This window comes from Choloepus didactylus, chromosome 7 (genome assembly GCF_015220235.1).
Source record: "Choloepus didactylus isolate mChoDid1 chromosome 7, mChoDid1.pri, whole genome shotgun sequence".
In the NCBI taxonomy this organism is placed as follows: domain Eukaryota; kingdom Metazoa; phylum Chordata; class Mammalia; order Pilosa; family Megalonychidae; genus Choloepus; species Choloepus didactylus.
Genome location: NC_051313.1, coordinates 16985440 through 16998588, shown reverse-complemented (window position 1 = coordinate 16998588; position 13149 = coordinate 16985440). Strand labels below are relative to the sequence as shown.

Sequence of the window (13149 nt, the reverse complement as noted above, 5' to 3'; positions counted from 1 at the left end):
GGCACATTGCTACTGTATTGGACAACCCAGGTCTAGAACATTTCCATCATGGCAAAAAGTTCTATTGGGCAGTACTGGTCTATACCCTCCAGCTATCGCAATCACATATGTCCTTCTGTTCACTGCCCAGCTGCTTTAAATAATACACACACTTTCCAATTCTTCACCATTAGCATTCTTTAGTCCCCACCTACTCCTGATCACCATCATCTAGCTCTCAGCCCACAAGCATCTCCAACTTAACATAGTGAATATTAACTTCAATCTGTGTCTCCTAACCTCCCCAAACCGCTGCTCCTCCTCCCAAGTCCCAATGGAAATGTCTCCAGCAAGCTCGCCGGCTATTTGAGCCTGACACTTGGGACTGATCCTCAACCCTTCCCTGGCCTTCAAGCCTCAGAGTCCATTAGTCACAAAGCCCTGCAGGCATTACCTCCTCACCTCTGTCTGCTGCCACTGACCTCATTTTCATCACCTCTGCAGGAGACTACTGCACCATCTGCCACCCTTCCTTTCCTTCCTCTGATCTCAGGCCCCTGTAATCTCTCTCCAGGCCACACAAGATTCCTTTTCCTGAAATGCAAATCTGACCATGTACTTCCTTCCTCAAGCCCTTCACCTCAGGATAAAAATCTGAGGCCCTCCAAAACACGCCTATCTTTCTGGCTGCCTATAATCTCCATCAGCATTCTCCACAAGACCAACTCAAATTAACCCATGATTTAAGTTTAAACAATATGCTTGCTGAGTAAACAAGGCTTCAAGACAAGACCCCAACCTTCCCTCCAGCCTGATGACACGTTGTGAGCCCCCGACCTAGAGATGCTGGAGCAAAAACGCCTTGAAAGTCCTCCTGCACATCAAGATCCCTCAGGCAGGAGCCACCGGCTGCCTTCCAGGCAGAACGTTCCTGCCCTGTCCACACCTGGACACTGGTAGCATTCTCGATTGCGATCACGGAATTTCACACTAAACTGTTCAGAACTGCTCCAAAATTCATGGATCTGCTTCTCTCAGAGCAATATAAAATATTCATACCACAAGCCCTTGTCAGGCAGTAAAACTTCAAAGTGTCTCCTTCCAGCCCCTGGGGCTGTCCAGCTGGTATTCAGGACAGGGTGTATGGGGCTCTATCATGGGACTGAGTTGGATCGCTGGAAACGACATGCTCAGATAACATTAACCTGACAAAGGGTTAACAATCTGTCCCAACACACACCTGAGGGAGACGACACATAGCCCTCCTGGTCACTTGGTTTCCTGGTGGCTTGGTTTCTCAGCCGAGATGAGGTAGGAGAAAGACATACAGGTTCTTAGTTGGAAAATTATCTCCCAGGTGATTCTTCCATGAAGGAAAACGATCCTTTTGAGAAGTGCTGGCATGAACCTCACAGCATCACCATCAATAAATTAGGTTATGTCCTTAATATATTGAATCCTACAGAAATATCAACTGCAAAACTGAGACTAGGAACAAAGCTGACAACACCCCTACCCTCCCTCATGTAAAGTCCTGGAAGCTGGCTTCCAGAATTTGGTAACGTGAAAATTAACTCTAGGGCAAGATGATATCCTTCTACTTTTCCCGTGATGAAAGGTACAAAATTTTTGCACTGACTGACAAAAAATTGAGAACTGCTGCAGATTCTGTTAAACCGCCTTCTTTCCAGTTTGCCTGGGTTTGCATCTTATCTCTAACACACTGCCTAGGTGACCTTGGACAAATTATTTCACTTCTCTATGCCTCAGTTTCTGCATCTGTAAAATGTGGTTGATAATAAAACCTACACATTATAGGGTTGTTCTGAGATAACATGCGTAAAAGTGCTTAAACAATGCCTGCTGCACAGGGAGTACGCCAAAGTGACTATTAATAAATGCTTCTATTTTATTTGGAATATTTTAATGATAAAATACACCTCAGACCCTTTTATAAAATAAGTATGCCTGACTAGCGGTCTTACTGTAAATATACTACCATCAGGAAATGAAACGATCCCTGCACGCTGCTGAGATAGACTGTACCACGCGAGCTGCCATTCTTTAAAGAAGGCACACACAAATTAAATCCATTTATTTACTTGCTCTTTCCAGAAGTTATCTGACCTGAAACTTAACATGCCTGAAACTGCACTCATGAAATCCCCTTTGCCCCACCCTACCCCCAAATCGGGCCTTTCTCCCCTCCCCGAATGGCCCCTCCAGCCACCCACTGACCCAGGCCTTATTCTTGGCTGGCATCTGTCTCCCACACCCAACCGATCATCAGACCAACTCTACCTCCTTCCTAAAACTCTCTTAAAGCCGTCACTTCCCCGCATCCACTGCCACAGCCTTGATTGAGGTCTCCTGTGCACGTGGGCGCACATACTGCTCATGTCCACTCTTGTTCCACAACCTCTATCAGCCTAAGAGTCCTCTTTAAAGGCAAAACTGCTCAAGTCACGGCCCTGCTTCAGCCCTTTAATGGCTTACCATTTTTTCTTAGGAAAAAGGACATTCCCAAGCCTTAATATATAGCCTAAATGACTCTGCATGATCTGACCCCCAAAAGAGCCTCCCCAGCCTACTCTCCCCGTCCCCCACTGACCACCACTAACCACCCCAGGCTCCCTCCCGATTTTCCAGCAGGCAGCTGTTCCTGCCTCAGGGCTCCAGGTATGCACTGGAGCCCCCCAACGCCCAGCCCAGGCCTGCTCATACTTCAGGTCTCTACTTAATGCTGCACCTGCTCCTCAGAAAACCACTGCATTAGTGCTTTGAATTTTTCCTGTAGCATAGTACTCAAAATTTAATAACTGTAATTCCCTTTTTTACTGATTCCTCAGCTAGAAAGAACTTAAGGCAGGGATGTCCACAAAGGTAAGATCTATATCTTAATTCTTTCTTGCTAGACCCTCAGCAGTAAGTACACTGGTTTTAACACAGAAGTACCTAATTAAAATTTGTTAACGTCTAGTTGCATTGGGGCTATAAAGATAAGTAAGATATGGTCTTTACCCTCATGGAGTTCAGAGCAACGGAAAGACAGGCGGACTCACAAATAAGATCTGTACTGAATGTTCAGATGACAGATGAGGGAACTATCAAATCCCCTTGCAGTGGAGGCAAGAGGGGTGGTGGTGGAAGGTGGTCAAGGGAAACTTCAAGAGTAGGATACTTAAGTTGGACCTTATGGAAAGGCAGGCATTCTCACAGAAATGAAATGGGAAGGACCTTGCAATGTAAGGCATATTATGTGCAAGGAGATATGGTTTGGACCTGCAAGGCTCACTTGGGGAGAGAAGTCTGGTGTGTACTGAACACAGACTGTGTGTGAGAGTTTAGTGAGAATCACAGGTAAAGCGGAAGACCAAGTGCCTTGCAAGCCACATCACAGAGCTTAGATTGTCACATTAGATATTTTAAGCCAGAGAGCAGCAAGATCTGATAGGCATTCCTGAAAGCTCGTGCTAGCAGCAGTTTAGAGAACAGATCATGGGGCCTGGGACTGGACAGTGACTACGGTTTCAGGGCCAATGAAATAGTCAAAGCAACAGACGACAAGGGCAAGCCCAAAAGCAATAGCTGTGGAAAAAGGGAACAGGGAAGGGAAGTCAGCAGGGGAAAGTTAGAACTTGTTGACTGATAAAAAGTGGAAAGAGGCAAGAAAGGGGAAGGAATCTAGAACACTATTCAGAGGATAAGTGAAGTCTGAGGGGAAGATGACAAGTTTGCTTTTAGATAATTGAGCTCAGTGTCCAATAGGCAGTTAGTATGTGGGTCTGAGATTCAGTGAAAGACACAAATTAGACACATATTGGGAGTCATCAAAGTAAAAAATAGTGAATCCTATGTAAATCCCACTCTTCCCTATGTAAAACCAGTGTTCCAGAGTACCAGATTTCTTCATGCAGCATTTCCTGTTTCTACTAACAGAACATGTTATCCTACATATTTTACAACATATTACATAGTCTATTTTACAAAGATTAAAAGCTCTTATGAATCTACCAACATGTAATCTCAAATAAGCAGATAACGATAGCCAAATTCTCACCATTTTCTCTTTTGCAGCTTCAAGGACCAATAGAAGGGTGCACGGTTGGAAATATTACCAAGACCCCCACCCCTCTTCTAGTTTACAGTCTTAAAAAGAGCACCTAGTTTATCTAGCCAAATGTCTAATATGCTATTACTTCTGAAAAGAGTGTTCTAACATTTCTAAGAATACGCATATACTATTCAGCAGGCAGGCATGCAATTTAATTGTCTTTAGTTTAAATGTGGAACCACAAATTAACAGATTTAAAACTAAGCGAGTGGGGATAAATTAATTTATATATAATTATCACCCTTAGTACCCTGTATTTCATTACTGAGACACATAAATACAATGTGGCATGTGTGCAAATAACATTCACAGCTTATTTTCATCTAGTAACTGTTCTGATTTATTGACTGTGGCTGAAATGATAAAGATTGGGCAATAACCCCTGGTACTGACACCAAGTGCTAGGGGCACCTGCAGACAGAATGGTCACTGAGGTTGTCCACAGCCACAGCCCAATAAACCATTAAATGGCTTCTCTTTATTCTGCAACTCTGGACCAAGCCTTTATTCTTTACTCCTAACACTTAGTATCTCTCCACCAGAGTAAATCCCAAGAGTAAGTAATGAGATAAAAGCCCTTTTCCTAGCAGCGAGGAAGGCTCCAGGTTCACTGTGGTTTTGCCAGAACTGGTTGATAGTTCTCTAACCCTACATATGAAACTGAGAAGCCCTGGAGTTCCCTGGAAGTCCATTAGCATCAGGGTACCCATGAATGCTCCTGCTTAGTACCTTGTGACACTCCTGCAGAAGAAATGATCTCAACACACTCCTGATGTCAGGTCATCTCCATGGATTCACTGCCTGGCCAAGTCCACCACCTGAGACTAGCTGGGGCCCACCCTCTTTTTCCCCTGACAGCCTCACAACAGGACAAAGAGCACGTTCACCCCAGATAATCACCACGTCTGTTCTCCAAGACAAACCCTCTCTCCCGGACCTCCAGGAGAGTACACGTGAGTCCTCTTGACATTCCTGCCAACACATCTCCTTCCCTGCTTCCCCGCTGTATTTGATTCCTGGTTCACAGGGGACTGCCACAACAGGAGCTAATGTGACCAGCCTCCCTCTGCACTAAACCACCAAAAACCAGGCATAGGACATGGCTGAGATAAGACCATTTTAAAATTCTATTGTCTTTATGGCCAGAACATCAATCTTGCCACCTATGAAAATCTTTCATTTTAATGTACGCATTTTTAGTTAGTTTTTAAAATTCATTATGCAAACTGACTCCATTAAGGAGTTCAAGCGCCATAAATTAAACATAAAATTTTTTAAATCAGTAATTTCAGTCTCAAATAATATGAATAAGACATCCCATTCTGTCTGCTCATAATATATTAAGTGGAAAGCATACACACAAACACAACAAAATGCCCAGAAGTTAAAGATGGTTCTCTCTACATGAGTTAAGCTTCCAATATTTACCAATTTTCTACAAGGAACATATAGCATGTCATGAAAAAAACATAAAATTAGTTCTTTTAAAGCTAAATTCTATACTGACAAACTAATTAAGAAAAAAATACATTTTTCTAAGAACTTGAAATAACTTCACTTACTTTCTGCTCAGGGTTTTCCTGGAACAAAATTCCGAAGTAGTCCTTCTCCAAAAGATTCAGGTGGTCACACACTTTGTCAAATAACACTTGTCCCTTAGCACGTTTCTAGGGGGAAAAAATTAATATCTTTACACTTTTCAAGCACTAAAAACTCCATGAGTACTACATGTAAAGAACATCACATCAAATGCATGATTTTCTGTAAATCAGCAGAAAATATTTGTCTTCCAATATTCTTTTAAAACAATATAAAAGGATTTAATAATTTTTTCACTTAACACCCCCCCATACACACACACACAGAAAGCACAAAATCTAAAATTAAAGCATGATGAGAGAGGCCTTCTGCTTTATCACTACTCTATGTAAATATCGTAAAAAGACTACAAAAGAAAGTGTTAGGCATTCATTTACTTATTTATTTTATAAGCAGTACAAAAATATGTTCAAATTGTCTCCTTCAATTGCTCAAGGTGGCTCATGACATAACCACAAGGTATACACTACAGGAAAATCTGAGAGCCCTATTATTCAGTGTATTCTAACATAATTTATCCCATTAGTACTTGGGTTGGATTTTTGTTCAATGATATTTGTAGAATAGAAATTATTTTAAATGCCAAGTTAGGTTCTCAAAAATTTTCTGGAGAATGAAATGGCATCCATGCCTTTGGACACATTAAAAGAAATACAAAATAATGGAACTGGGACAATAAATTGGCTGCCTTTAAGCCATGTGACATTTTTGCCTTGAACTTTTGCTGCTCTTGTTTTAATTTAAGAAGCCACTGTTCAAAAGAGAGAGGTAAAAGCCTTCGACAGCCACAGAAGAAAAGCTCATTGTCTCATTGATGGCAAAACATAATCAAAGTGGAGGCTCATTTCCAATTACAAGGTATCCCTCTGGGAACACCCAACTGAGGGGTCCGGCCTGGCACACGCGCTTCTCCGGAGCTGCTGGCACAAACAGCCACCAGGCGGCAGGAAAAAAGAACCAGTCACCAGACTTTTTCATCCTCAAAATGAATGCTCCCACACTACCCAAATGTACAGTTATGCATTCATCATCCCAACCTATTTTTGAACATTTTCCTTACACCAGGAAGAATCAGAATAAGAATAAAAAATAAAAGTAAAAAAGAACACCCAAATAACCCCCCCAACCATCCCACCCTATTTTTCATTTAGTTTTTGTCCCCATTTTTTCTACTCATCCATCCATACACTGGATAAAGGGAGTGTGATCCACAAGGTTTTCACAATCACACTGTTGCCCTTTGTAAGCTACATTGTTATACAACTGTCTTCAAGAGTCAAGGCAAATGTCTACTTTGATTATGTTTTGCCATCAACTAGACAATGAGCTTATACATCTTAAAAAAAAATAGGATAGGCCACAAAAGACGTTTCACTTTCAAATAAGTGCAGCTCTGATAAGGGTTTAAAAGATAAGCCTTCACAGAAACTCAATTCAAGTGCTATTCCCCACCACCACCACCAGTCTGTTCTTCTTTCCCAGTTCTGTGGGAACAGAGTAAGAAATTCATGAGTGAAAGACTTGAGGAGAATCTGGTACTTTCTATAGGAGTATTTCTAGAAAGGCAGAATTACATCAGATAGTAGGGGAAAGAGGGAGAAAGCCACCGGGATTACATTACTGCAACATAATTAGCACAACGCAATACACATAACCACTAATTCAGAATCAGGAAGTAGTATCCAGAATTAGTAAAGCGCATTTAAGACAGATATGTGTTTATGTGTCTTCATACTTAAATTATATACAAATAGAATGTAGTGGATAAGAGCATTGGGCTCTGGACACGGAATACCAGGTTTCTAAATTCACTTACATTACTTACAAACCATGTGACCTGGGCAAATCCTTTCACTTCTGTGAACCTTAGTCCGCACTTCTGGAAAATGGGGATAATAGTAGAAACCTATACCATAAGGGGTTCTTGTGAGCACTAAATGAGTTGTAACACAAAACAAAAGCTTAGAACAGCGTGTAGCACATAGTAAACACTTAATCAATATTGGCTGTTATTGTTTTAATCTGAAAAAAAAATGACTAATTTCACTTACATGAAAGTTTTGCATCAAGCCTTTAAAATTAAAGGTTCCACGTCTTCTTGACCAAAAGCGTGTGTGTGTGTGTGTGTGTGTGTGTGTGTGTGTGTGAAATGAAATGAAATAAAGTTTCAGTGGCTGAGAGATTTCAAATGGAGTCCAGAGGTCACTCTGATGGGCATTCTTATACACTATATAGGTAACACTTTTTCAGTCTTAATGTATTAGAATAGCTAGAAGTAAATACCTGAAACTATCAAATTCCATCCCAGTAGCCTGGACTCTTGAAGACTATGTAACAATGTAGCTTACAAGGGGTGACAGTATCATTGTGAAAACCTTGTGGATTGCATTCCCTTTATCCAGTATATGGATGGATGAATAGAAAAAATGGGGACAAAAACTAAACAACAAATAGGGTGGGATGGGGGGGATGATTTGGGTGTTCTTTTTTACTTTTGTTTTTTATTCTTATTCTGATTCTTTCTGGCGTAAGGAAAATGTTCAAAAATAGATCGGGGTGATGAATGCGTAACTATATTTTGGTACTGTGAACAGTTGATCGCACACCATGGATAACTGTATGGCACGTGAATATATCTCAATAAGACTGAATTTAATTAAAAAAAATTAAAGGGTCTCAATTATCTGATCTTCATGCAATTATTAATCCATATAATTAAAACTTTGATCTTGAAGGTATTTTAAAGGTGACTCATGATAAATCATGACAATTTCTTTCCTAAATATGTAGTAAAATCTGTCTTTTCTTCTTTATAGGAACCCAGGAGAGATGGGAGAAGATTTGGTTACAATTAATAGCAAAGAACAATTTAAAGGTAATCAATAATTCGAGACAGAATTTGCATTCTATGGCATTAATTTCAAAAACCTTGTTCACTCCTAAATCCCCAGAGATAAGAAGACCGCCCAACCTAATAGGTACTCAAGAAATACTTGCCCAATTAACCGAAAACAACATGACAGTGAGTACTCTATGGAACAAGTACTTATTTTCAGTGAGGTGATATTTATCCTCCCCGGGTTCCTAGTGACTGACCACAGCTATCATTTCAGCACCAATCTTTGAACTAGGAACTCTATGTATCTCAGATAACCAAGGGAGCAAGTTATTGTAAGTCCTGCCACATCTATCTGCTTGGACATCACCCAAGATACATTCATAATGAGGTATTTAAGTCACAAAGGACATTTTATCTGTGATAAGGGAGATTATCCTCTTAGAAAGGCAGCAAGAACTTCCTGGAAGTTTATACAAGAAGTTGACCCTTAATCAGAAGTAGTTCCAAACTAAAGTTATTTCTGTGAAAACTGACTATAAATGACAACTACTTTCAATTAGGCTAACAAACGAGATTAGACTAATTAGGTATAGAGATTGTAGAGAAATGCAACGGTGTCAAAAGAAGATGCATACTCTATTTTCTTCCTTGGGTTATAATGCTATCTGAAATGAGGGTCAAAAGGATATTGAAGACAACTGACGTCTACAAATATACACCTCAGTTCAAAGAGAAAACACATTCCAATGTTGGTTTTAAATTCAGTTTTTTATTAATAAATCATACTTTCTCACTGGTTTCCTTTAAAAAAATAGAAACACGCTCTCGTGGAGAAAATTCCCCAAAAGATTAAGAAAAATATGTCCCCACAGAGCTCACCACCACAATTCGGTGTTGGTATGTGGTGTGTCCACAACTAACAAACACCAAACTATCTTCTAGAGGCTCAGTCTGCACTTCTATTCCCTCCTTCCCTCTCCAGGACACAGATACTGTAAACGCTCGCTGAGATCCTGGCTGCACACACACATATTGCTTGAGCTTCCTTTCAGACCCTCAACAAACTCAGGGTCTGGCTAGAAAGACAAAAATGCAACCGAACTATGAGACAAGTGCTGAGAGAAGTACATACAAAGTGCTACGGGAACACCAGGAAGGCAAGGGGTAGCTGTCTGCGGAAAACCACAGCTTCACTGAGACTGTGCCATCTGTCCTGAGTCTTAAAGGAAGAAATGACTCTCTGAGGCAGAGAAAACAGCATATTCAAAAGAAATAACTCTTCAGTTGGGCTGTTTACAGTGCCTGACAAAGCAGATTTCCATTCTAAAGATATTGGGGAATGAAGAAACATGAAAAAAGTAACCCATCCATAATGGTCAGGCTATGCAATGCACAGCCCGCTCCCAGGTAGCCAGGAGGATCTGCCAAGCTGACAGGCTCAGCATTTATTTACTCAGCATCTAATATGTGCAATTCCTATATTCAGACACTGAGGAAACAATGATAAATAAAACTTACTTCTTCCAAGGAAACTTACATTCAACTGGCAGAGACAGAAAGTAAACAGAAAGCAAAAAAAGTTTAAAATCCTTCATGAATCTACCATTCGGGACATAGGTATCTGATCCAAAGGAAGCTGACCAACGGCCTGTGACACAGGCTGACACGAGAGCTCTGTACCATGACAGTGTCTTCCTCTGGGTATAAAGATTAGCAGACATGACCACTTCTTCCCTCCGGGAATGTCCATACGAGTCACAGAGCAGAGGGGTGCAGAGCACAGGGAGAGGCCACCAGGATGCAAGAAGCAGAAGCCAAGGGCATCCGCAGCAGCTCTGCATCCCACTGGAACCACTGTTCTCAGGAGGTGCTCCACATTTACACTCCACTTCCCCAAATGGAGTGTTCAGAGGGGCAGGAAATAATCTGCTTACTGTACATAACTACTGAGCTTCAAAACTCCTGACTGCATATGAGATGCCAGAAGTTCTGCAATTTAAAAACAAAAAAAACAAAAAATCCAAAATTGTTGCCCATCATTCAACTTGATGTTTCCCAAAATTATTTTGCTAAAGAACTCCCTATCTTTATTTAATCTAACACTTATTAACTTATTCCACAGCAGATTTACTGTTCAATAGACCACACCTCAAGAAATGAGGTAGAGAGAAGTACCACAATCTGGCCCTCATGCAGGCTCAGAGGCTGCCATTACCTTCTCTCTTTGATTCAAAAATGCCAAAGGAGAATTCAAGATCCAGCATTGGATGTGCTCAGGTTTCTGGCAAGAGGAAATAATTCATATAGATAAAATACTGAGACATAAAAAAAATAAAAAAATCAGGAAACACAAGGAAACCAGCTTCACCATCACTGAGAGTCACAGTATCGGAATTAGACCTTTAAGGACTGCAGACAATGAAATTAACAAGTACAGAACATAAATATATTTTAAATGTTTAAGAAATAAAAGAGCATTAAAGTATGGGCTTTGTATTATTTTTGCAACTGTCATGTGAGCTTGAAATTATTTAAAAATAAAAAGTTAAAAAAAAAAAAAAACATTAAAAATACCACTAAGGAAAAAGAGAATATTACAAAGCAGATTTTGACATGAATCAAATACTACACCTAGAAACAGACTATAATAACTAAATTATAATCCATCCATTGGACAGGATTTGGCACAGCTGAAGAGAAAACCAAAGAACTGAAATACAGATCTTTTAAAAATTACCCAGAATGCAGCACAAAGAAATGGACAATATGAAAGAGAATCACAGAAATGGAGGACAGAATGAGGAGATCTACATATATAGCTCAATTTTAAATGGAGATAGTAGAAAGATAAGGTAGAAGCAATATCAAAAGATATGATGACTCTGAGTTTTCACGACTCGATAAATGCTACCAACTCTCAAATTAAGGAAACTCGATGGATCCCCAGCATGATAGATAAAATAAAATCCATTAATTTACCACCATTTTATTCTGTTAATTTACTTATAGTCATTAACATTCAAAAGGATTTGACTGCATTATTAAAAAATAACATACAATAAAGCCATTAAGGGGGAAATGGCATGAGCTGAAGAATAATAATGAAGAGTGAAGCAAGAAAATTATAGGAAAAAAAACAGGGAAGTTTCTCCTAAAACTGATCCCTCAGCTCTGGAAGCTAATTCAAAAAGGCAATCAAAAAAGATAGCATGTTTCTTCTTACCTAAAAAAATATATCAGATTATCAGGAGACATATTTTAAATGCTGCATATTAAATGCTCCCTTATCACATTTTACAGTACTAAAGTACAATCAAACTTGCCTGGGGATGCTCTGACAGTAATAGGTTCCAGTGGTTAACTTCTCTGCCTTCACACTGTTCACAACACACTCCATAAATAATAATTCTCTTCAAGACACAACTCATAATGGTAATACATAAAAATGTACAGGGGGAATGCAGGTTGAAATTGTTCCTTCTCCCTTCCCAGATTCTGATGTGCACCTCCAGTGAGAACCCCCGATTCTCAACAACACGGGAGAAAGGAGGTACTGAGGTGGAGTCACAAACACCCAGGTTTGAATGCCAGCCCTGCCAGGGACAGGCCCATGGCCTCAGGCAAGTTACTTACCTTCTCCAGGCCTCTGTTTCCACTCTTTAAAATAAAATGACTCACCTCATGAGGGTGATTAGAGAATTCAATGAGGTGCATAAAAAGTGCTTTAAAAGGCTTGGCAGATTATATGGATTCATGAAAAGACAGCTGAAATCACAGAACTCTTTTAAACTGCTATTAAAAAAAATTGATTTTAAATATCATTACAGAACTTTCAGTTATTTAATCCAAACTCATCTCACAAATGAGAAAGCCGAGGTTGCAGAGTTTTTAACTGATCTAACTTTTCAGTCTGATTTCTTGATTTATTTTTCAAGAACTCAATTTTTAATCTGTGATAGCCATAAATGTTGCTATTCTATATTTCTATCCAAGGAGGTATTTTTCTATTATCATTGTTCGAGTCTTTTTTAATAAACAAGGTGAAATATACTGCATGAAAGAGCTACAAATATGCATTCGTTAACCAAGCAGAATATACAGATATTTTTGCTTTACAACTTGCACCAAAGATCCCACCACAGGGAGCTGGTTCATTAGTTGTCTCAGCACTCTTGGGCATACTGCCCCAGATAAAGTAGACTACTGACTTACCAAGTCAAACTCTCCATTTCTTTTTCATCTTTATTTCCACAGTCAAAAGCCTATCACCACTTCCAGACATATCTCCAAATTTCTCCTTCCCAATGAAGCCTTTTCCAAACTCCCAGTATTTCATGTTTCTCTTTCCAGAACTTTACTTCACGTCAACGGTACCTACTCTTATATTTTACTCCTTATGCTATTTATCAGCTTTGAGTTCTTTCAGAACCATGCCTTACTCACCTCCTATCCCTCCAGCAGCACCTCACCGGGTAACTAGCTGCCTGCAGGCCTGTGGATGCCTGAGAAGTTGGCAGAGTTGAGCCTAGAATGCTCCCCTGGACCCAGCTCGTGGACGACCAACCCTTAGACATTCAAGGAACTAAACCACACGGCCAGTAGATTCTGGAAGAATGGC

At 40.1% G+C, this 13149-nt stretch overlaps 1 protein-coding gene across 14 annotated transcripts in view; it reads right to left on the bottom strand.

The window, feature by feature from the left end:
- The window catches only part of EPB41L2 (erythrocyte membrane protein band 4.1 like 2), a 229245-nt gene that overhangs the window by 93475 nt on the left and 122621 nt on the right, over window positions 1–13149 (bottom strand). For all 14 annotated transcript variants that reach the window (XM_037844854.1, XM_037844858.1, XM_037844861.1 and 11 more), the window contains exon 4: window positions 5656–5760. In XM_037844854.1, the coding sequence (XP_037700782.1) occupies window positions 5656–5760 (105 nt within the window). The remainder of the gene's footprint in view (window positions 1–5655; window positions 5761–13149) is intronic.